The sequence below is a fragment of the Vicia villosa genome, unplaced genomic scaffold, assembly GCF_029867415.1.
Source record: "Vicia villosa cultivar HV-30 ecotype Madison, WI unplaced genomic scaffold, Vvil1.0 ctg.002711F_1_1, whole genome shotgun sequence".
Classification (NCBI taxonomy): domain Eukaryota; kingdom Viridiplantae; phylum Streptophyta; class Magnoliopsida; order Fabales; family Fabaceae; genus Vicia; species Vicia villosa.
The window spans coordinates 45,037-69,914 of record NW_026706010.1 but is presented as its reverse complement, the minus strand read 5'-3'; the positions used below and the strand labels follow the sequence as shown (position 1 = coordinate 69,914).

Below are 24,878 nucleotides of genomic sequence, written 5' to 3'. Positions count from 1 at the left end.
TGTGTCAGACCCTTTCTATTTGGCAGACCCGCGAGCACAACAACTATATTTCCAACAACAACAACAACCACATATTTTCCAACAACAACAACAACAACCAAATTTCCAACAACAACAACCGCCACCAAATTTCCAACATCAACAACCACCACCAAATTTCCAACAACAAAATTACCCATAACAACAACCACCCAATTACCAACAACCACCTATTTACCAACAACAACAATTCCAACAATACCACCACCAACAACCATTTCAAACTCAACCACAAACTCAACCCCACCACCTACGCTTCCAAGAACTCAATATGGCGGGCTCTTCCGGATCACCACCACTTACCCCCGACATAGGCATACAAGAAGAATACCCGCCATACAACTCATTCAACCAACAAACATCATAATACCCCAAACAACCATTGAACTTCAATACACCACCACAACCAATGTATTTTAACCATCCCGAATCCACCACCAACATCCAAATACCAAACTTCGAGGCCGCATCCACTATGAGAAATTTCAACCCACCAAGACAAAACTTTGAAGGCGTCGCGGACACCGCCTTTCCTATAGCGGGATTCTAGAGGTCAAGGGCGGTTCACAGATTTTGTAGACCTGGAATGCATTGAGGGGTCGTCGACTCAAACACAAGAGGAACCAAATAGAGGAGGCGTCATAGGAATAAGGGAGCACTACCAACTCGTGAGCCTTCTACACGAGTTATTAGACAACCTGGGTGCGGATCGTACCAGGGTCCACGCGGTCCATAGAAGTTTTATTATTATCATTAATGTATTTTGTACTTTTTTAAATTTTAATCTACTTTTTTTTTTATTATGATTAATGTATTTGGTACTTGTTTATTTATTTATATTATTTTTCCAAACTAAAAAAATAGTTAAAAGTAATAGGTAACAAAAATTATATAAAAAATTTGAAGAACAAAAATTAGGGGAGGTGTTGTCGCCAGTGGGAGGGTGGCGACAACACCTGTTTTATGAACGTCTTCGCCAATGGGCCTGGCGACTCCTTTGCAATTTAAGTGTTGTCGCCACCCCTGGCGACAACGTGTTTTTTTAGCAAAAAAGTGGTCATTTGTGTAATTAGTTTGAAATATTGATTATTTCTGATTTTTTTTTAAAATATGATTATTCAAAAAAAAAATCTTTTTTCTATTCTCGATCTCTCTTTTCAAGAAAATACAACATAGGAAAAAGAACACTAATTGAGACTTGGTTTTAGAACTTATTTTGTTATATGTTAATTGTTATAGGATTAACAAAATGTAAAGTTTTAAAGGTAATGATTAAAATATTCTTTGGTAAATTATTACATAAAAATTAGAGGACTGATAAAAGTGAATTAGTGATTCTATTTCATTAAAGTACAAATCTATACATTAATTCTTAATAAAATATATGTGAATAACTAGCATGAAAAAAACCTAAGAATGGAGAAAAAAAAACATGGACTTTCATTTTTTAGATTGTAAACATGTCTACATTCTTTTGTAGCAAAAACTAGTGTTTGTCATAGTTTTGATCAGATATATCACATTATATCTTACATCTAATCCTAAGTCTCTAATTGAACAATGATTATGAGTTTTAGAGACAACAAAACTAGGGGAAAAGACTCCAAAAATCATGAACATGAAGGTATTTCATTTAAATTTATAATTCTTCTACTTGAACAGAAAATCCACATTGGCATCGCTTTGTCAGTAAAAAAGTTTCCTCATCAAAACTTTCGTACTCTTTCAAGAAAACATGCTCATGGTCTTTTACTGAAATATTTACCGGTTCATCAAGATTGGTTTCGCGGTTGTCCATCTGATGGTTTACGGGGTCTGATTCTGGTCATTACTACCACAAACTGTGGCATTTGACACATTATCATTCATATCATGGGCAGCATTTGCCACCTTTGAATTTGAATTGTTATTATATCGATTGTCTAACCTTTGTCGAGTTAGAATAGATGAAAGAAGCTGGTACCATCGACGAAGAGCTTGTGCTTCATCTCTTTTCCTTTCTTCTGCTTTCCGTCGTTCGTCTTCTTCTGCGAATGCCTGAGAAAAAGAGGAAGAAAACAAGTTATATCATGTGTATAAAAACTGTAAAAATAGAATGCAGTGTTGACATTCACATAAGCTGCAATTTTAGAAGTTAATTTTAAAACTAATCTAAAAAAACCAAAGGATGTTAAGAATGAAAAATATATGCAGAATAAATCTATATTAAGAAACTACTAACCCCTGTAAACATCCTAGGCTACAATTACTCTGCAACATGCACATGAAATTAATTTTATCAAATATATGGAGGAGCATAAGACAGAAGACAGAATAAACATTTCCCAAGTTAAAAGCGAGTTTATCCGTAATACTGCAACACTAACTTATTCGTTGGGAAAAAGAAATTAAATACCTCTAACAGTGTATCCTTGAACTCAGCACACACCACAATACCATCATAGACAGGATATGATCGGCCATTTTTAAATTCAAAACCAACCATAGCAGGCGCATAATCAATCTTTAGACTCTTGGCAACAGTATAAGCCCTTGGAAACCTCAAGTGCACAGCACAGTACCCGGTGGTAGACATTTCTCAGACCAAACATCTACTTGACCGCGATCGTTCTATATGTAAAATAGAAATTGTAACAGTGAGCAATATGAAATTTTCCTATATTCTCAAAAAACAAGCAAATATAATTTTGTTCAAATCTGCACTTCTGCATTGTCCAGTTAGTTCATATGCATGTATTTTTAACACATTGCAGCAAGTGATGCCAACAAGCCTAAGCTCAGGCTATATCAACTTCATTCGCTTAACTCAAAACCCATGGATCTTTTCACTAAATCTTTTCCTTTCATACTTCAGTAGTATTTTTATTTTTTTATACAAAAATACTGCGTGTAGCTTTGCACAGCCACAGAACAAAGATTGGGAGTTTGAAGTGTTGTTTTAAAAATTGGAAATGTGATAAAAGGTTTGAGCTTAAAGAATCTAGTTTCAATCATTGCCTTGGCTGTGGAATTGTTATGGCCTTTTCAACTGCAACCTCATTGTCTACAGAACAAGGTAACTCGGAACAAATATAGTATTCATCAGAACAGTTGTGCACTGGTCCCTTGAGAACATGTAGGTGGTGCAACAAAATCTACCTTTCGAGACCCAAATCTAAAGAATGTCTAACTAACATATATTGTCTCGGTGTGCAAATCACATGGGACGCCTTGTCTATTTAAGAAGTTTCCAAAGGTAAACAGTTGAACACTGTCTCTCAAACCTATACCTTCACTCTACATTAAGAGTACTCATAGAATGTAAACACAATACCTTAGGAACTATCCCATTCACTGCATGAGGAAGATTTAATGGTTCTAGTTGCCACTTTCCCATAATGTCACTATTATATATAATATCTATCATCATGTTGGCTAAAGTTACTTTTGAAAATACCTGCTGGTTGGTTGGAAGAGGCTCAGTGAATGCCCTGGTTTCTAATTCAATATCCCTCAAGAGAGCTCCTTGTAGGAAGAAAAGAATCATTCATGTTGGCTTCGGTTGAAGTGAATTGGCTTGTTCTCGAATGAACCACACCTCCAGTTGCTCCAGACTCTAAGTTTCTCAGTGGTGCCAACACTGAATCCCACCATATTGAATTAACTCGTTGTGATGAAATTTTATGCCACCTCATACAGTACCTAATGTGTCAATATGAACTAGCACCTTCAGGCAACGAAATGTAACTTTACAGCCTTATGGACGCTAAAAATTAGCATGCATGGAGAGTCGAGTAGGGCTAAAACAATACAGAACATCAATTAGAAAATATTCCCATGTGCTGCCTTTCTGTTAGTGGTCAATAATGTTTTCAATGGGATTTTGTGACAGAATTGCATGTTATTCTAAAAATATGAGAAATTTCCATACATGTACAAATAAAGTGGCAACTTAAGCAGTAAACAAGCAAGTGTTTACACAAAGCTATCAAGAAATTGACTAGTGTTAACGAAGTTACAAACCATCATTGCATTCATGCTGAACATATACAAAGTAGAAAATATCAAACCTGCGGGTCACGTCTTTGGCCCCCTGCCCAGCAAAAGCAACAACATCTCTCATTGATCCAACTGCTGTAGAAATTAGTTGGGGAGAGGTTGAAGATTCTTCATCTATAACTCTTTTTATTCTTTTTGATGGACAAGAAAAATTTGATGAATCAATATTTTCACCAGACTCTTCTTTACTCTTAGAATATTCAACTGCTGTAGTAGAAAGAGCCATTTCCATCTGCATCTCAAATTCAAGATCCCCTTTCCTCTTTGGTTTATGAGATTTGTCAGTTATATGTGATTCAGGGTCATTGACTTGCGCCTTAGAAGTTGGGAGGTTTGCCACCGTATGATTCAAATCTTCAGCAACAGATGGATCTTTAGACTGATCCATATCGCTCGGTGCAATTCGTTTCTTACTTTTCCGTGAATGACCAAGAGACATAGTTTCTCTCTCTTACAAGACAGTGATTTTTTAGGTGACTTGAAATCCAACTTTTGCTTAGATACCATTGGTGTTGAAGTATTAAATATTCCCTTACTGGTTTAAGAGGTGAAACATCCAAAATGGAGACAAACCTGAAATATGCCTTCAATAAGAAAACTCCATATATTTGCATATTTTCTACCAAACCTTATAGTAGGAATATTTTGTTTTATCTCTTCAATAAAACTAGGCTTCTGACTTGGCTATGTACCTCTTGAATTAGAACTTTATTATTCTACAAAATTTTCACCATGAAGATCAAAATATAATTGTTTTATTATTATTATCTTTCCGTTTTAGATTCCTTTCATCACATACAACATCACTGTTTGAACATTATACTCACATCCCAAATAATAAAATGTGAAATCCTGCAAGTGGTTAAAACTTACAAGATCTGAGAGGAAACGAGAGTGAAGAATTCATGTAAAGCCCGTTTTGGAAGGGCTGCTTCATTCATTTGAAATTCAAAAATATAAATTATATAATAACATGGAATTTCCAATGAAACTGAAAAGTTGATATTAGCATTGCTATTGAATTATTGAATATACAAGATAATACTTTAGTTGGTTTCATAAAATTCATATATTATGGTTTCATTATACAAATACAAGATAACAAATAACTGCATAATTGTCGTATCCCAAATTTGATTTATTTCTATTGCAGCTTGTCAGAGTTACTAATATTCAATACAAACAAAGGTGTTTGAAGAACTTATCACACCAAAATCTAAAAACATAAACATAAGAAAAGATCATACAAACATCATCGAGGTTCAAATGTTGCTTCCACCCGGAACAAATTCTGTTATCTCCACCGCATCCTTTCTAGTTGCAGATCTCTTAGCGCGAATGCGCATGAAACAACAGATTGTGAAAAGCACAATCACGATAATCGCGATTGTGACAAAAATGATGATCAACTCGGAATGATTTTTTTTGTCTGGTCTCTTGATAACTTCCTCATGTGTCTTGGGCGCAACGGCTGGAGGTGAAGAAGAAGACATTGCTTCAAATGTGTAAAACTTTTCGAATCTGATTTCTCTCTGTTAGTAGTTGATTAGTTGATAGTTGATAAAAGATAGTTTTAGAGAGTTGTTTAGAAAGAAGGCTATGTCATTGATTTCTTGGATGATCAATTACAAGATAGAAAGTGCCTATTTATAGGCTCAAATCACCAACCTCTCAATGGTGGTGAAGGTTTCTACACTATATTAGTTCTTTCTAGATTTTTCATGATAGTTTAGTATCATGATAGTTCTAGGTTCTTCTATTATTTTTATATACTTATAGTTCTAGATTGATCTACCATATTTATACACACTATAGTTCTAGATTGTTCTATCATATTCATATATACTTTAGTTCTAGGATATTCTACCATTTTCATACATATTATATTTAGAATATTCTAGAAATTTGTAGCAATTTCAACACTCCTCCTTGATGCAAATTTCTGTAACTCCAAGCATATCTCGCAACTCTTCAAATCTAGGTCTTGCCAACGCTTTCGTGAATATATCTGCAATTTGATCTTCTGTCCTGCAGTAGTCGAGTTTGATCTCTTTAGTTGCTTCAGCTTCTCTGATAAAGTGATACTTGATTGCTATGTGTTTTGTTCTGCTGTGATGAACTGGATTTTTTGCCATTGCAATTGCTGATTTGTTGTCACAGTTGATCTTAGTAGGTTCATTTTGTTTTTCTCCCATGTCTTCGAGTATCCTGCGAAGCCATATAGCTTGACTCGTTGCTTCAGCAGCTGCCACGTACTCAGCTTCTGCTGTTGATTGTGCAACTGTAGCTTGCTTCTTTGATGCCCAAGAAAACATTCCTGATCCTAGAGAGAAAGCATAGCCAGAGGTGCTCTTCATGTCATCTACCGAACCTGCCCAATCACTATCGGTGTAGCCAAGTAATCCTGAGTTGGTTTCGGTAGTGTACAATATACCGAACTCTTTTGTTCCTTGAAGATACCTCAAAATTCTTTTTCCTGCTCCAAAGTGTATTTGACTAGGGCTTTGCATGAATCTTGATAGAAGACTTGTAACATACATTATATCTGGCCGTGTAGCTTGGGACTTGATGTAAAGTGTAGGCTCACTCTTGCTCCTCCTGAATCCTCGATCCATGAAATATTGATCGGTTCTGCTATACCATGCTCGAGGTGCTTGCTTCAAACCGTAGAGTGCTTTTCTTAGTCTTAACACTTTGTTTTCTTCACCTTCAGATATGAATCCTTGTGGCTGCTCCACATAGATCTCTTCTTCAAGTACGCCATTAAGGAAGGCAGATTTGACATCTAGTTGATGGATACTCCATCCTTTTTGTGCCGCAAGAGCTATTAGAGCCCTTATGGTATCAAGACGAGCTACTGGTGCAAATGTCTCATTGTAGTCAATCCCAGGTTGTTGTGAGTAACCCTTAGCTACTAGCCTCGCCTTGTGTTTCTGTATGGTTCCATCAGGGTTGAGCTTTGTCTTATAGACCCACTTAACCCCAATGATATCTTTTCCATGGGGACGATTTACTAACTCCCATGTGTTGTTTTTCTCGATCATCTTTATCTCTTCTTCCATTGCCTTGACCCATATTTCCTGCTTTGACGCTTCTTCAAAACTTCCAGGTTCAAGTATGGCCATGTTGCAGGTTTCATATATGTCCACCAAGGATCTTACTCGTCTTGGAGTAGACTCTGGTGATGATAGTTCTTGTTGTTGTTGTTGTGGAGGCGAAAGAGGTTCACCTGATTCTTCTTCCTCAGGTTCTTCATTCTCGGGTTCTTCTTGAGGTAGTTGAGCTGGTATAAGGATGTTCTTCTCCACTTTTTCTTCTTCCCAATTCCAAGAAGCATTCTCATCAACTTCCACATCTCGACTGATGATGAGTTTTTTAGTTTGTAAGTTGTAGACACGGTAGCCCTTAGATTGTGCTATACCCCAGGAAGATACCTCGTATACTCTTGTCTTCAAGCTTATGCCTCTTCACGTCTGGAATATGAATGTAGCATATAGATCCAAAGACCCTTAGGTGCTTTGCTGATGGCTTCTTCCCGCTCCAAGCTTCAATTGGAGTTTTATCTTGCACTGCCTTAGTTGGACATCTATTGAGTATGTAAACAGCAGTGTAGACCGCTTCAGCCCAGAATGTGTTAGGCAGTCCCTTCTCCTTGAGCATCGATCTAGCCATCTCCATAATTGTGCGATTCTTTCTCTCAGACACACCATTTTGTTGAGGTGAATATGCGACTGTAAGTTGTCGCTCTATGCCTTCATCCGCGCAAAATCTGTCAAACTCGCGAGAGGTGTACTCTTTTCCGCGATCACTTCTTAGTACTTTTATCCATTTTCCACTTTGATTTTCCGCAAGGGCCTTGAACTTTTTGAATACTCCAAAGACTTCTGATTTTTCTTTTAGGAAATAAACCCATGTCATTCTAGAGAAGTCGTCAATGAAGAGTATAAAGTACCTGTTGTTCTCATGTGATGGCGTCCTCATCGGTCCACATACGTCGGTATATATCAGCTCCAACAGGTCTTTTTCTCTCCATGCTCCACTTGTTGAAAATGGAAATCGGTGTTTCTTACCAAGGAGACACCCTTCGCATACTTCATTGTTGTCCTTTATGCTTGGAAGATCTCTCATCATATTCTTCTCATGTAACAGCTTCAAGGCATGTGTGTTGAAGTGGCCAAATCTTTGATGCCAGAGCCATGAATCATCAACTTGTACTTTCATGGCAATGTTAGTTGCATATTTTAAATTTAGCGGGAAGCTTCTATTGCTCTTATTCATCTTCACTTGGGCAATCTCGGTCATTTTATTTTTGTTGTCTAATATTTTGCATACACCTCCTTCAAAGTGAAGTGTATAGCCTCTCTCCATCATTTGACCAATGCTTAGAAGATTTTCTTTTAGGCTGGGAACTAGTAAGACATTGTGGATGAGTCGCGTACCTTTATCAGTCTCCACCATGACAGTGCCTTTTCCTTTTGATTCAACCACACTACCATTTCCCAGTCGGACTTTCACTTTGACAGACTCGTCAATGCTTTTGAAAATAGTCTCATCCTTGGCCATGTGATTGCTACATCCACTATCCAAGTACCAACTTCCTCCTTTTTCTTTCATTGAGTCTTGAGTGGCATAAAACATACATTGTTCTTGATCATGCTCCTCTGCGATATTAGCTTGATGCCTATCTTTGTTGCGACAATTTTTCTCTATGTGCCCGAACCTCTTGCAATGGTTGCATTGTGGCCTATTACGGTACCAACAATTTTTCTCTGTGTGGCCTGGTCTTTTGCATTTATTGCATGGATGATTTTTATATGGCTTGTTCTTAAAGAAATTTCTAGAAGCTTCTCTTCTTCTAGAAGTTTCTCCATAACTCTTCTTTCCTTCATCTTCTTTATTTTGGGGCCGAAATTTGAGCTTTGATTGGAAGGCATTTTCAAGCGTATCTTCTTTATGCCTATTCAGTCTTTGCTCATATGCTTCAAGAGAGCCCACCAGTTCTGTCACTGATAGAGTGGACAAATCTTTGGTTTCCTCAATCGTTGTCACGATTGGGTCAAACTTTGGAGGCATAGTAATTAGAATTTTCTCAACAATTTTCTTGTCAAGAATATCATCCCCAAAAGCTCTCATTTGATTAACTATTTCTTTGACTTTAGAATAGTAATCTTTAACTGTCTCAAAATCCTTCATCTTCAATAGTTCAAAATCTCTTCTTAGAGATTGAAGTTTAACAGCACGTACCTTATCACTTCCTTGAAACTCCTCCTTCAATGTGTTCCACGCATCTTTGGCAGTCTTAGCTCCCATAATTCTTGGAAAAATTGCATCAGTCACGGCTTGTTGCAAGGTGAACAATGCCTTTGAATTTCTCTGCTTATTTTTCTTCAACTCCTTTTCTTGAGTTGCATTAAGAGTTGAAGTATCCGCGGGAACAGTGAAGCCTTCTTCTACTATGTCCCATAAATCTTGAGATGAAAAATATGTTTCCATTTTAACACGCCAGAAATCATAATTTTCACCATTGAAAATAGGGACAGAAATAGATGATGATTGAGTGGTGTTATCCATAGCTTAGAAATTGTTTTTGAAGTGGGTTAATATTACAAAGGAAATTTTTGAAGTAGTTGGGAGGATTTTGGAATGTTAGGTAGGTAATATAACTACGCCCAATGTATGACCGAACGTAGCTCTGATGCCACTGTTAGTAGTTGATTAGTTGATAGTTGATAAAAGATAGTTTTAGAGAGTTGTTTAGAAAGAAGGCTATGTCATTGATTTCTTGGATGATCAATTACAAGATAGAAAGTGCCTATTTATAGGCTCAAATCACCAACCTCTCAATGGTGGTGAAGGTTTCTACACTATATTAGTTCTTTCTAGATTTTTCATGATAGTTTAGTATCATGATAGTTCTAGGTTCTTCTATTATTTTTATATACTTATAGTTCTAGATTGATCTACCATATTTATACACACTATAGTTCTAGATTGTTCTATCATATTCATATATACTTTAGTTCTAGGATATTCTACCATTTTCATACATATTATATTTAGAATATTCTAGAAATTTGTAGCAATTTCAACACTCTCTATGGCTGGGTGTGTTGTATGAAATGAGGGTGAAGGAGCTTAAATTGAATGACTTGAGTAATATAAGAAATGAGGGTGAAGGAGGAGCTTAAATAGAATGACTTGAGTAATAAGAAATGAGGGTGAAGGAGGAGCTTAAATAGAATGACTTGAGTAATAAGGTTTTCGAATCTGCTTTCTTAATAGTCATCTTCTTCAGAAATGGAAAGAGGGAAGTGAAACACGTCGTCGCCGCCCAAAATTATTAAGGGCAGATAAAATAATTTTATTTCAAAACTTAATTTAAAATTAAAGAAAATAATTTGAGAAACTAATTAAAATGGGTGGATATTATTTTAAATTACATTCGCTGTGGGTTGTTAAGAATTTAATTAAAATATATAGATGGTTTAGAGAAATTTTACGTTTTTAGTGAATCACAACACTTACTATGTTAATCTTTTTTGAAAGATGGTTTAAAGAAATTTTATGCTTTTACTGAAACACAACTGTTATTATGTTAATTTTTTTTGAAAAGTGTTTGACTTTTTTTTTTTTTTTTGGTATGAGATGATTGATCACGTATGCATGCATGATACATTGGCTTGTTTGGCTCAAAATGGCAAGGAAAAGTGAGATAAGCGTCAGCGTGTGATGTGGGGACCACCATGTCAAAATATGCGGTAAGAAAATTGTGAGATTTGCACAAAACTTACAAGAATTCCATGCAAGCTATAAACAATGTTCAGCCAACTTTAATTCACCATAACTCAATGGATATTGATTCAAATGAAATGATATTGGGAGCTAGTTCTAGTATAGTAAATCCATCTATAACAACTAATAATTTCGAACTAAAGCCCTCACTATTACAATTAGTACAACAAAATTAATTCGCCGGTCTCGCTACCGAGAACACGAATCAACACCTAAAAGTTTTTATTCAGTTAGGTGACACCTTGAAGGAAAATGGTGCCACACCCGAAGCTATTCGGTTGAGACTATTCCCTTTTTCCCTTAGAGGTAAGGCACACAACTGGTTAGATTCCTTCCATGCCAACTCAATAACAACCAGGGAAGACCTTAGGAGAGTATTCCTTGCTAGGTATTTTCCCCCAAACAAGACAGTTGTCCTTAGAAACCTGATCACTAGGTTCACTCAAAACCAAGGTGAATCACTTTTCAAAGCCTGGGAGAGATATAAAGACCTTTTAAAAGCTTGTCCGCAGCATGGCCTAGAGCAATGGTTAATCATACACACCTTCTATAATAGACTCCATTATAACACCAAAATGTCCATCGACGCTGCCGCTGGTGGTGCGTTGATGAACAAACCTTACCCTGAAGCCTACGCCCTAATAGAATACATGGCCCAAAACCATTATCAATGGGGAGCAGAACGAGCAACAATGAAGAAAAAGTATGCCCAAGAAGGAGTACATGAAATAAGTTGCCTATACATGATGAATGCCAAAATGGACGCCTTGACCCTAAGAGTAGAAAATATGTCTCAAAACCCTACCACAGTGGTTGCACTCCATTTAGAATGCAAACTCTGTGGAATCCAAGGACATCAAACCTCTGATTGCTACCTACTAAACGAGTTTAGCTCAGACCAAGTTAATTACACCCAAGGAAACCCTTTTTCCAACACTTACAATCCTGGATGGAGGAATCACCCTAATTTTTCCTATAAAAATAATAACTCAATCCAAAATCCTGGACCGCAAGGGTTCCAAACCCAAAAACAAAACCAACCTATGTAGGTTGTACCACAAAAACCCAATCTTAGAGAGACGGTAGAAAACTTCATTCTGGCCCAAACTCAACAAAATAAAGAGTTCCACAACCAAAACATTCATACGAATGACCTAATAGAAAAACTAGGAACCAAGTTTGACCAGATCATAACCCACAATAAGATGCTCGAAACTCAGATCTCGCAAATAGCTCAAACACCGGCTGCACAAACTACACATGGAGGACAGTTCCCTGGACAAACTCAACCCAATCCTAAAGGGGAAGCAAACGCCATTACCTTAAGAAGCGGAACCACTTATGATGGACCTAGAAACCCAACATTGAGCGCACCCAAAAAACCTGAGGAAAATGTCGTGCCCACAGACCAAGTAGAGAAACCAGAGGAATATATAAAACAACCAAACCAAGGGGTAGATACAAAAGACAATAATTACACACCACCACCGTATAAGACATCAATTCCATATCTGCAGAGACTTAAGAAAACCAAGATGGAAAGTCAATACCTAAAATTTATCAAGGTGATAGAAAAAATTCACGTAGAAATCCCTTTTACAGAAGCAATCACCCAAATACCATCATACACTAAATTCTTAAAAGACATCTTGCCTAACAAGCGCAGACTCGACGATCATAAACCCTTAGAATGCCATTTCATCTCCGAGAATAAACTTGCCAAGAAAGATAAAGACCTCAAAAGTTTTTCCATTTCGTGCATCCTAGGAAATCATATGATCGATAAAGCTTTCTTAGACTTAGAAGCAAGCATAAGTTTAATGCCTTTGGCAGTTTGCAAGAGGTTAAACTTACGAGAACTTCATCCGACTAAAATGTCCTTACAATCAGCTGATAGATCTGTCAAATACCCTATAGGCATATTAGAAGATAAAACAGTTAAAATAGGTCAGTTATATATTCCGACTGATTTCGTAGTAATGGATATTAATGAAGATGAAGAAATTCAAATTCTCTTAGGAAGACCATTCTTGTCAACAGCCGGAGCCATAATAGACGTTAAGAAAAGAAAACTAACATTCGAAGTAAGAAATGAGAGGATAGAATTCATCCTCTTAAAGTTTCTCATGGCACCGGTGATAGGAGATGCATGCTATACAATCGATATCATTGATGAATGCATAAATGAACTTGAGCGAGATGAATCCTTAATTAAACTACCTTCAACCCCCATCTTAGAGGATGATGGATTCAAGAGTATGAAACCCTACATTGATGGCAACCTCTTTAAATGTTTAGCTCTTACACCAGACCATATGCCGTGTCCTAAAAAGCCATTTTTAGAACTTAAAGAATTACCCAAGAATCTAAGATATGAGTTTTTGGATGAAGACATGAATCGCCCTGTTATAATTAATGCCATTCTGAACCAAAAAGAAACAAATCAGCTCTTGGATATCTTGCAAAAATGTCCCTCGGCATTAGCTATAAAATCTCTGACTTAAAAGGAATAAGTCCATCCGTATGCTTGCATTAGATTATGCTAGAAGAAAATTCGAAACCCTCAAGAGAACATCAGAGAAAAATAAACCCTATAATGAGTGATGTGGTTAAAAAGGAAGTTCTCAAGTTACTTGAAGCTGGTATAATATATCAGATCTCGGATAGTGAATGGGCAAGTCCTATACATCTGGTGCCTAAGAAAGGAGGCATCACGCTTGTAGAAAATGAGAAGGGTGAGCGAGTAGAAAAACAAACGGAAGGAGGATGAAGTATGTGCATCGACTTTATAAAGTTGAATAAGGCCACTAGGAAAGATCATTTCCCTCTCCCATTCATAGATCAGATGCTTGAACGTCTAGCTAGGCATTCATATTTCTGTTATCTAGATGGATATTCAGGATTTTTCCAAATCCCTATTCATCCAGAGGACCAAGAAAAGATAACATTTACCTGTCCTTATGGAACATTTGCCTATAGGTGAATGCCCTTTGGACTCTGTAATGCACCTGCCACTTTCCAGCGTTGTATGATGTCAATTTTTGCATATTATCTCGACAGTATTGTGGAAGTGTTTATGGACAATTTCTCGGTATGCGGATTCGATTTTAAAAATTGTCTCTCTAACCTTGAGAAAATATTAGAAAGGTGTGTGGAAGTAAACCTTGTGCTGAACTGGGAGAAATGTCATTTTATGGTCAATGAAGAAATAGTTTTAGGGCACATTGTCTTCGAGAGAGGCATAGAAGTTGACAAAGCCAAAATAGAAGTTATAGAGAACCTCAGTCCACCTAAAAACTATACAAGCTACCTTAAAAGTTTTGGTGGTTCTCCATCGGAGACTAGTGTAGGTGCATGGGAGACGATATCACCAAACTACTATATATTGTAGTGCACAGTCAGTCAGTCAGTCTCTCTCTCTCTCTCTCTCTCTCTATATATATATATATATATATATATATATATATATATATATATATAATATGGAGTGTATCTGATGAGAACTGATATCTTATATGAGAAATGAGAACTATTAATATCAATCGTCAGATTTAATTAACGTTTGAGATAATAAGAATTAAAATAAAATATGATGTACATGATTATTTCTAAATAAGTACAGCACTCCACTAATATTAGAGATTATTGATGGAGTGTTATAATTTCAATCTCTAAGATAGTGAATAATTTATAATATTAATGGAGTGTTATAATTATTTAAAAATAATCATGTACATTATATTTGATTTTAATTATTATAATCGCAAACGTTAATTAAATCTAATAATTGATATTAATAGTTCTTATTTCTCATATAAGTATCAATTCTCACTGGATATATATAATGTACGGCGAAACAATATATATAATGAGGACATATCTTATGAGAATGGGTAAATTATATGAGAATGTGATAATGAATCTGAATCATTAGATTTTAAAATAAATGGTTGAGATTATGTGTCATTGTTTTTTCTCTCTCCTCCATAATTTATTTTAATTATGGAGGAGAGAGAAAAAAAGATTGACACACAATCTCTACCGTTTATTTTAAAATTCAATGGTTCAAATTCATTCTCATATTCCCATATAAAAATGTCATTCTCATATGATACGTCATATATATATATATATATATATATATATATATATATATATATATATATATATATATATATATATATATATATATATATATATATATATATATATATATATATATATATATATATATATATATATATATAAGGTGCATGTGGAGACATATCATCGAACTAGTATCATGTACAATGCAACGTTTTGAAAATGGCAAAATATTATTGTTGGAATTCATATCCATGATCAACTTTTTTTAATTTTTCTTTACAGATTCAATCGAAGGGAAAGTGGCATGCAATTTAGATTTTTATTGTGGTCTTTAACCCGTGAGAATAATATCGCATCTTCTATGACACTCTATATTACCTCAGACACCCAACCGAAATGAAAGTCTTTTTCAACCCAAGTGAAATATAATTTTCGTAGTAGTGAGACAGTTTTTATGTTTTAAAGATATTTAACTAATTTTCCATTTCAAATAAACTTTAGGAAGAATTATGAGCAAAATGTTTCCATAGTTGTCGGGCTCAGACAAACACAGGAAATCAAAATTCCCAAGCTGATAATTAGGTTAAAAAATAAATAAAAAAATATCCAATCCAAACAAGTTAAAATAAAAATGTTCTAAATTTCAATTAAAACAAAAAACTAGGTTAAAATAAAGGAACACAAGAACTAAAAAAGGTCTGTACTACCTGGCTGTTAAGGGTTGTGGCGAGAATAACAATTGAGAAGCAAGAGAAAAGGAAGTTGTGTCATGAGTTGTTAGAGAAATTGGAATGTTTGTTCTGAGTGACTCGTCAGCTGTGAGAGATAAAAGATCGAAACGTTGTGCTTGAGAAATCGTTGGGACTCGCAAGAAAACAATGAGACAAAGTCATAAATTCATGATAAATCAATGGTCATGGTATTGCTCAAGAAAGATTTCAAGATACCAGGGTAATTTGATTTGATGCAGCATTTATAACATCAACAATTATAGTCATATTTAGTTACCTCGAGTTGTGTGAGTACAAAAACCAGGCTGAGGTTTGTTATACACGGTTGGACTTAGAAGAGTAAAGCACCTGCTCCATACTGTAAATCAGAGGGGTGTCAATCCAATACAGAGTTAATTTTGCCTCTTAAAAAAACATCAGTTGGATACCTAAAATATCAACAAGGAAAGGCAATGAAATAAATAAGTAATAATTATAAGCCCGTCTTATCCATAATGCAGGGAAACTAGTTCTAAATCAGATTGCAAAAAAAATATGTCCTGGCAGAACCAAATTGGATTCAAACTCAAATTAACAATATTAAAACAACATAAACAAAATCACTTCAAAACAACAAAGTTTAAAATCAATAATGATTAAACAAACATCCTATTGAGTTCCCAAATAACTAAATCCCAATTCAACCAAATGCAGAACCCCAAACCAATACAAATCACATATTCAACCACCATTCCCACTCAACAACTTTAACTAACAACCAAACAGAAAACCATACTGATCGGTCACCATTTCTACCTAATTTCTATCATGGATTCGGTCTAAATTTGTTGATTCGGTAACACTTTGATCAATGTTTTATTGTTTTTGTTTAAGTATTTCATGTTTGATTGTTTTTATGTTTACTTTGCATTATGTTTTAATTTAAGTTATTTAGATGCTTTTTATGCCGTTTGGTTAGTTATGTACGAATTTCAGGTTTGAACAAGTCATCTTAAGTGTCAAAGCAACTATGAAGGAAGGAGAGGCAAGAGAAAGATGAAAATTCAAGGTTCTGGGGTCTAACACGGCCGCCCGTGCTTCCACGCACGGCCCGTGTCAGGAGAATGGCACTCTCCATACAAAATCCAGGGACCACGCACGGCCGCCCGTGCTTCCACGCACGGCCCGTGACAGGATGGCTGGGAGCAAAAATAAAAATAAAAAGCAGCACGGCCGCCCGTGCGTCCAAGCACGGCCAGTGCTGCTGTGAGCGTGAAAACTTCCAATTTTAGGGCTTTTTCACTAAATCTCCACCTTGAGGGTACTTTAGACATTTCATTTGCCTGAGACTGGTACCTAGACTATTTAGTTGAGTTTGAGAGAATTATTTTGGGACTTTTGCATCATACGATAGAAATTCACAGAAGAGAGAAGATAGCTTCATCAAGGGTTTCGGAGACGGAGAGATTCAACGGTGGACACCATTGAAGATCAAAGTTCCCAATTATCTTTGTAATGTCTAAATTCTTTACTTTGTCTTTCTTGAATATTATGAGAGGCTAAACCCCCCAATGCTAGGGGGGTGGTCCTGATTTGGTTTTGTAATAACGATGAATTTGTGATTTCGTCAATACATTGGTTTATATTATTCAGTTAAATTATGCAATGTTCTTCTTGTTTTCTTTATCGGTCAAATAAGGATTAATCTATGGCTAACAAATACAGGACTGTAGTTGTTAGGGTTTGTGCATAATTTGATTATAGTAGATATCACCTAGGACTAGGGATACCCTATAATTACCACATAATCTTGATTATATAAAAGCTTGGTTTCAATTTAGGTTCCTAAGGACTTAGGATTTAGGTTGGAAGACCAAAGGTTTTCTCACTAAGGACTTAGGAGGAAACACCCTAAGGATGTGGTAACTGAATGTTATGAACTTGTTGAAGAGATCTTAATTCTGAAGTGTTGCATGCCAAATCAACCACTCACCCTAGCATCTCATATATTTGATAACAAAAATCAATTTATTTTCTCATTATTTTACTTTGCAAGGATTTAATCCCCCAAAACCAAAACATTAATCTTTTGTTCAATTGAATCATATTTTACGAATCTGTATTTCCTACGCAGTCCTTGAGATCGACATTCGGGGAATTTCCCCTATTATTACTACAGAGGCAAAAATAGTACACTTGCTATTTTTCCGATCAAGTTTTTGGCGCCGTTGCCGGGGAAGGCCAAAATACAGATTTTTAACATAAGTTCAATTGAAATTTTGTTGCTCTGCGACTAAAATTTTATTTTCCGCACTTTTTATTTTTATTTTTTTTTATTCAAAAAATTGTCTAATCTGTTTATGCGAGGTAAGGCCTCAGCTGAATTTCTTTTTGACGCAGAAATCGAAAAAACTTTGCACGCAAGGCGCAGACAAGCTCGTCGAGAAAATCTGGAATCTGAAGGAGAAATTATTTCAGTTCATTCCGGTTCAGATTCTGAAAGTGAAGGAGAAGTCATGGGAGAGAATCCACCAGCGCCGGAAAGACTCCTTGGTGACTACGGTGCTACTAACACACCGGGTGGTAGACTAACAATTGTCAACCAACCGGTAAATGCGGCAAATTTTCAATTGCATCCGAGTACAATAAATCAGCTGGAACGAAAACCTTTCACCGGAAAGGTTAATGAAGATGCAAACAAGCACCTACAGAGATTTCTGACCATGAGTACAACTCTAAAAATTGAAGGGCATACAGAAGAGGCAAAGAAGCTGAGAATGTTCCCGTTCACACTAGCCGAGGAAGCAGAAGAGTGGTTCTATTCTCTTCCAGCAGGTAGTATCACATCATGGGAAGAGATGGAGAAGGCTTTCTTGAATGAGTATTTTCCCGCATCTGTATTTATAAGGAAGAGGTATGATATCTTGAACTTCAAGCAGAAAGAGGGTGAACCCTTAGGAGATGCCTACAAAAGATTTAAAAGAATTCTAGTAGCATGTCCCACTCATAATATGGACAAGACTGAACAAATGCAAGTATTTGTCAATGGGCTCGGAATGAAAACAAAGCAGTTGATTGATACAGCAGCTGGAGGCTCAACAAATTTCACAACAGCCTCCGGCATCATCAAAATCATTGAAGCAATAGCTGCAAATGAACATTTGGAGTTGTATGACAGGTGTGCTAGCAAACCGGAAGGAATCATTGACCTTAAATTGGACACTTCAAAAATCCGGGTTGAAGATGCTATAGCTGCAGAAGTTGAAAAGAGACTGAAGGCTATGAACATAGGTACTCAACAGGTTGCTCAAGTCCAACAAGCTCAACCTGTAATTTGTGAAATTTGCCAAGGTCCTCACCAAACTGTATATTGTGTTGCTACCCCCAAGCAAATTGAAGAAATCAAATTCTTGAGGCAAAACAACCCGTATTCTAACACCTATAGTCCAGGATGGAAGAATCATCCCAACTTTGCTTGGAAAGATCAACAACAAATTCCTCAGAAGGCGGAGTGGGAAGTAGCTGTTGAGAGATTGGTTGGACAATGCTCTCTGTTTCAAGAAGAAACCAGAAACAATCATAGGAACACCACAGCTTCGATAAAAAATCTGGAAGTTCAAGTGGGTCAAATAGCACATCATCTCACTCTACTGGCACAAGGTACCTTTCCGAGTTCAACTGTGAAAAATCCGAAAGACGAAGAGAAGATTAATGTTGTTACTACAAGGAGTAAGAAAGTGGCAGAACCGGAAAAAGAGGAAATAGATGATCCCTTGGTGATTGAGGTAGATTTGGAGATAAGAGAGAATGTGAAAGAGCCCGAAATTGTGATACCACCGGTTAAGCAACTTGAAGAGAAAAATAAGAAAGATGTTAAACCGGCAATCAAGCTTCCTTTTCCTTCTAGAGTGACAAAGAAGAATTCAACAGAAAAGGATTTTGAGAAGTTTGCATCCTTGTTTAAAAAATTAGAGGTTAATCTACCTTTCTTTGAAGCACTTGAGCAAATGCCTTTGTACAAGAAGTTTATGAAGGAGGTTATCGGTAAAAAGAAGCCAATGGGGGGAGAACCAGAAATTGCAACAGAAAAGTGTAGTATAGTCTCTCCAGCAAGGAAGATCCCCATCAAGAAGAAAGACCCTGGAGCGGTTTCTATACCATGCACTATCAAGAACAGAATGTTCAAAAAGGTACTAATTGATTCAGGTTCTAGTGTGAGTTTAATGCCATTATCTATCTTTAAAAAGCTTGAATTGGGAAAGATAAGTGAAAGTGAGACAAAGCTGAAGTTCGTTGATCACACCATCAAGAAATCATATGGGATAGCTGAAGACGTACTAGTGGTGATTGACAAGTTTGTATTCCCTGTTGACTTCCACATCATGGACATTCCTGAAGATGAAGAAACTCCTATCCTTCTTGGGAGACCATTTTTGTTGACAAGTCGTTGCAACTTTGACATAGAGAAAGGGACTTTGACGGTGAAAGCCTTTAATGAAGAAGTAACCTTAAAGATGCTAGAAGTCAAGAAACAAAGTGAAGGTGTATATGATCAAGCTTCTGTTGGTATGATCGAAAGTGAGAGAGAATACGAAAGCCCTAAACATCTCCAAGAAAAAGTTTCAAGCATAGCTTCTCAGGTGGAACCGGCTCATGTTTCTATCAAAAGTCCTAAGGTCGCTATAGAAGTTAAGAAGAAAAAGAAAGAAGAAAACCAAGGTGAGAAGATGAAGGTTGAAAGTGAGTTAACGAGAAAAGTGGTCCATGCTTTTCATCCCCATGAGTTTTTGGTGGAGAAAGTAACAAGCAACAAGGTTTGGAGAAGGAAATACCCTCCATAATAAAGGGTAATGGACCGTCGAGCCATGCGACGTTAAACGAAGCGCTTCGTGGGAGGCAACCCACGGTTTTAATAATTAATTTCTTTGTTTGTTTGTTTTATTTTCAGGAAATAAAAGAGAGCATCTCTAGTGAAAGCTAGGAAGTGACCATTGGAATGCAATACCTCTGTAAGCAACCTCTCCAAGGCTGGTTCTAAAACATTGAGGACAATGTTGAGTTCAAGTGTGGGAGGGGTTCTTTTCATTTGCTTTTAGTTGTTTTCCATTTTTGTTTTTATTTGTGTGTTATGTTGACATTGTGTTATAGATTGACTTATGGATGCCGAATGACTGATGAATGGTATTTAGTGGATGAAAGGTGCAACCTGAACCTATTCCCCCAAGGCACCCTGGAAGTTGATGCAGCCGAAAGAAAAGTAACTGTTGGACGCGACTTGCTGATACTGGACCAAGAGGATTGTATGGTATACCTGCACCGGAAAAGAGCCATATGACACGAGGAGTGCTTTGGAACCTCTAAGCTTATCCAACATGGTGAGGTTACAAAAAGCCAAACACAACAAATAATCATCATGAGAAATCATTCAGGTATGACTTTATCATTCTGATTTTGCGTACGTTCTACTGACACAGCATAATATGAGGACACACTCTGAGGCATTTGTTTGTTTTACCACCTGAGCCTTTCTAGCCATCCTAAATTAGATGTTTATCCGTTGTTACCCCAGTTGAGCCATATCCTTTTGTTTGTTATAACCATATCTGTAACCCGCAGCCAAACACTTCCAACCCTTGCTCGGCATAAATGTTGTGGTTTTCAGAGTTGTGCTAAAATCTAAGTTTGGGGTAGTAATCATCAAAGAAGAGGGCAAGTAAAAAAAAATGAAAATAAAATTTTTGAGACATATGAATGTATGTCCCATTAAAAAAAAAAGAAAGAAAGAGAAAAACTTGCCCGAATGAAAGACTCAGTTACATTAAGCACTCACGAAGAATGAGTGAAGCAAAAGAGTCTAAGTCGAATAAATTCCCAGTGTAACAAGTTGAGCACAATTACGAGAAACACAACATGAATGTTGAACCTAAAACCAATTGTTTATCCATTTCCTTGTGTATCCCACCGTACCTAAACCCCATTACAACCCAGAAGACCTCGAAAAGTGTGTGAACTTTGTTAGTGTAGTGTAGGTAGAATTTATTCAAAATTAAGAGTTGATATTGCATACCTTTATTTTGTGAGTGTAAAACACTTTAACCCTGAGAGATTTGGCGAGAAGTGTGAAAAAGCTTGCAGGTAAAAAGGTACTCTGATGTGGAAGTGTGGTAGAAAGTTTGGTTTGGCAAGCCAGAGATTCTAATAGAATGGTAGACGCAAGTTGCGAATAACATCGGCAGTGTTGTGGAAAGAAAAATCCAGGGTGACCTCTGTTTGGTCTCTTGCATCGCTTGAGGACAAGCAATGAGATAAGTTTGGGGTTGTGATCGGTCACCATTTCTACCTAATTTCTATCATGGATTCGGTCTAAATTTGTTGATTCGGTAACACTTTGATCAATGTTTTATTGTTTTTGTTTAAGTATTTCATGTTTGATTGTTTTTATGTTTACTTTGCATTATGTTTTAATTTAAGTTATTTAGATGCTTTTTATGCCGTTTGGTTAGTTATGTACGAATTTCAGGTTTGAACAAGTCATCTTAAGTGTCAAAGCAACTATGAAGGAAGGAGAGGCAAGAGAAAGATGAAAATTCAAGGTTCTGGGGTCTAACACGGCCGCCCGTGCTTCCACGCACGGCCCGTGTCAAGAGAATGGCACTCTCCATACAAAATCCAGGGACCACGCACGGCCGCCCGTGCTTCCACGCACGGCCCGTGACAGGATGGCTGGGAGCAAAAATAAAAATAAAAAGCAGCACGGCCGCCCGTGCGTCCAAGCACGGCCAGTGCTGCTGTGAGCGTGAAAACTTCCAATTTTAGGGCTTTTTCACTAAATCTCCACCTTGAGGGTACTTTAGACATTTCATTTGCCTGAGATTGGTACCTAGACTATTTAGTTGAGTTTGAGAGAATTATTTTGGGACTTTTGCATCATACGATAGAAATTCACAGAAGAGAGAAGATAGCTTCATCAAGGGTTTCGGAGACGGAGAGATTCAACGGTGGACACCATTGAAGATCAAAGTTCCCAATTATCTTTGTAATGTCTAAATTCTTTACTTTGTCTTTCTTGAATATTATGAGAGGCTAAACCCCCCAATGCCAGGGGGTGTCCCTGATTTGAATTGTAATGACTTTTGAATTCCGTATTTCTTTAATCAAGTATTAGTTTTATGCAATTTGATTGTTTAATGTTTTTATGCCTTCTTTGTCGGAAAAACAAAGATTGATCTACGGTTAACAATTTGTAGGACTACGGTTGTTAAGGTTTTTAAACAATTTGATCTAGTAGTTATCACCTAGGACTAGGGATACCGAAAGGTTATTTGAACATTCTTGTTTATTTACATCTTTGGTTTGCAAACCTTTGTTTCTAAGGACTTAGGCAATAGGATTGAAAACCAAAAGGCTTTCCACTATGGACTTAGGGAAACACCCTTAAGAACAAATAGTTGCAGTCTATGAACTTGTTGAAGAGATCTTTTTACAGAGTCATTATAAGGAAGATCAAACACCTACCCTGGCATTACCTCAAATTACATCTAAAAAGTCAAACTTTAATTTCAGCTTATTTTTATTATTTCTTTTATTTAAATTTACTTATTGCATTATAACAAAACACCTATTTGCTCTTTTGTTTAATTGACTCAAATAACTTGTGTTTCCTACGCAATCCTCGTGATCGATACTTGGGGTAAAACCCATTATTACTACATCGGTGAAAATAGTACACTTGCTATTTTTTCGATCACATACTCAAATCTATCAAAATACACAATGATAATTTCAACAAGTCCAAAGAAGAAAAATCAATTGTGATATGACACAAAAGAAAACCCTAAACTGAAACTCAGAATAGAACTTCACCTTCTTTAGAAATGCAAGAAAAACGCGAGGAAAGTAACAACCAGTACGATAAAGAGGAAATCAAAATTTCAACCACCAAGAAATGAGAAACCTTGTTTGATCTCGCCGATCTCCAAAACTGTTGCTGCTTATGACTAACACCGCCATGAATCCCAACGGCAACATGATCACTGGGGCCATTGGTAATGTGTAGATCGTGAAACCCTAATTCGATGAAGATTTTCCTCAGAACTGCAAGAGTTCACACTTCATAGAGTGCGGTGAACAAAAGTTGAAATCGAAAAGCTTTTGATGGATTTCAGAAAGGTCAGAGTTGTGCGGTTTTGGAGAGGTGAAATTGTGGCAATGGGTTTTGTCTTGTGATAGTGAGTGTTAAAGTTATTTAGGTTAATTAATTGGAAAAAATTGTGTACACCTTATACCTACGGTTGGATAAGTAATTTTAGTCTTCAAATACCGTTTATCCAAACTCTTTTTTGTACTGTTGCTAAAAGTGTCTTCTGAATACTATGGAAAACAAGATCGAGAGGTTGGATTTTCTCTCCAATATGGAGGGGTAGGGGTAATTGTGGTGATTAATTCATATTGGTATAAGTTATTACCGAACTTAAATATAAATAAAATTTTAATTCCATCAATTTATATATTTCTCTCTCCACATTTAATTGCTTATTATTTTTAGCCATTAGATTGAACAGAATTAATTGTCAAGGTGTGGAGTAACTTAAAGTAAGAATATCCCTTATATATATATATATATATATATAGTATATCAAGTGAGAGCAATTTTTAAATGAGAGATGAGAGGAAGAAATATCAACCATTTGATTCATTAAGAGAGAGAAATTAATAGCCTCATTAATGCGTTAACATTCTCTCTCTTGATGAATCAAATGGTTGATATTTCTTCCTCTCATCTCTCATTTAAAAATGCTCTCACTTGATATACTCCCTATATATATATATATATATATATATATATATATATATAGAAAACATATCATATGAGAATGGTTTTTTTATATAAGAATGTGAGAATGAATCTGAACCATTACATTTTAAAATAAATGGTGGAGATTATGTGTGAATCTTTTTTTCTCTCTCCTATGTCATTAATTGATGAGAGATAAAAAAAGATTCACATATAATCTCCACCATTTATTTTAAAATCCAATGGTTCAGATTAATTCTCACATTCTCATATAAAAAAACCATTCTCATATGATATGCCCTATATATATATATATATATATATATATATATATATATATATATATATATATATATATATATATATATATATATATATATATATATATATATATATAAGGGATATTCTTACTTTAAGTT

The 24,878-nt window shown here is 36.1% G+C and overlaps 1 protein-coding gene, 1 non-coding gene and 1 pseudogene across 2 annotated transcripts; 1 reads left to right on the top strand and 2 right to left on the bottom strand.

Moving 5' to 3' along the window:
• Window positions 1-1,478: 1,478 nt before the first annotated feature.
• LOC131639620 (DNA repair protein RAD4-like) lies at window positions 1,479-16,108 on the bottom strand (annotated as a pseudogene).
• On the bottom strand, window positions 11,283-11,389 carry LOC131639629 (small nucleolar RNA R71). The gene has a single exon (XR_009294998.1). It is a non-coding gene; the product is annotated as a small nucleolar RNA R71 (small nucleolar RNA).
• LOC131639619 (uncharacterized) lies at window positions 12,075-13,373 on the top strand. The gene has a single exon (XM_058910104.1). The coding sequence runs from the start codon at window positions 12,075-12,077 to the stop codon at window positions 13,371-13,373; it is 1,299 nt and encodes a 432-aa protein (XP_058766087.1).
• Window positions 16,109-24,878: the final 8,770 nt, after the last annotated feature.

What these genes read in the sequence shown, in the direction of transcription:
- LOC131639619 (XM_058910104.1), top strand. Translation starts at nt 12,075, where the DNA reads ATGCTCGAAACTCAGATCTCGCAAATAGCTCAAACACCGGCTGCACAA.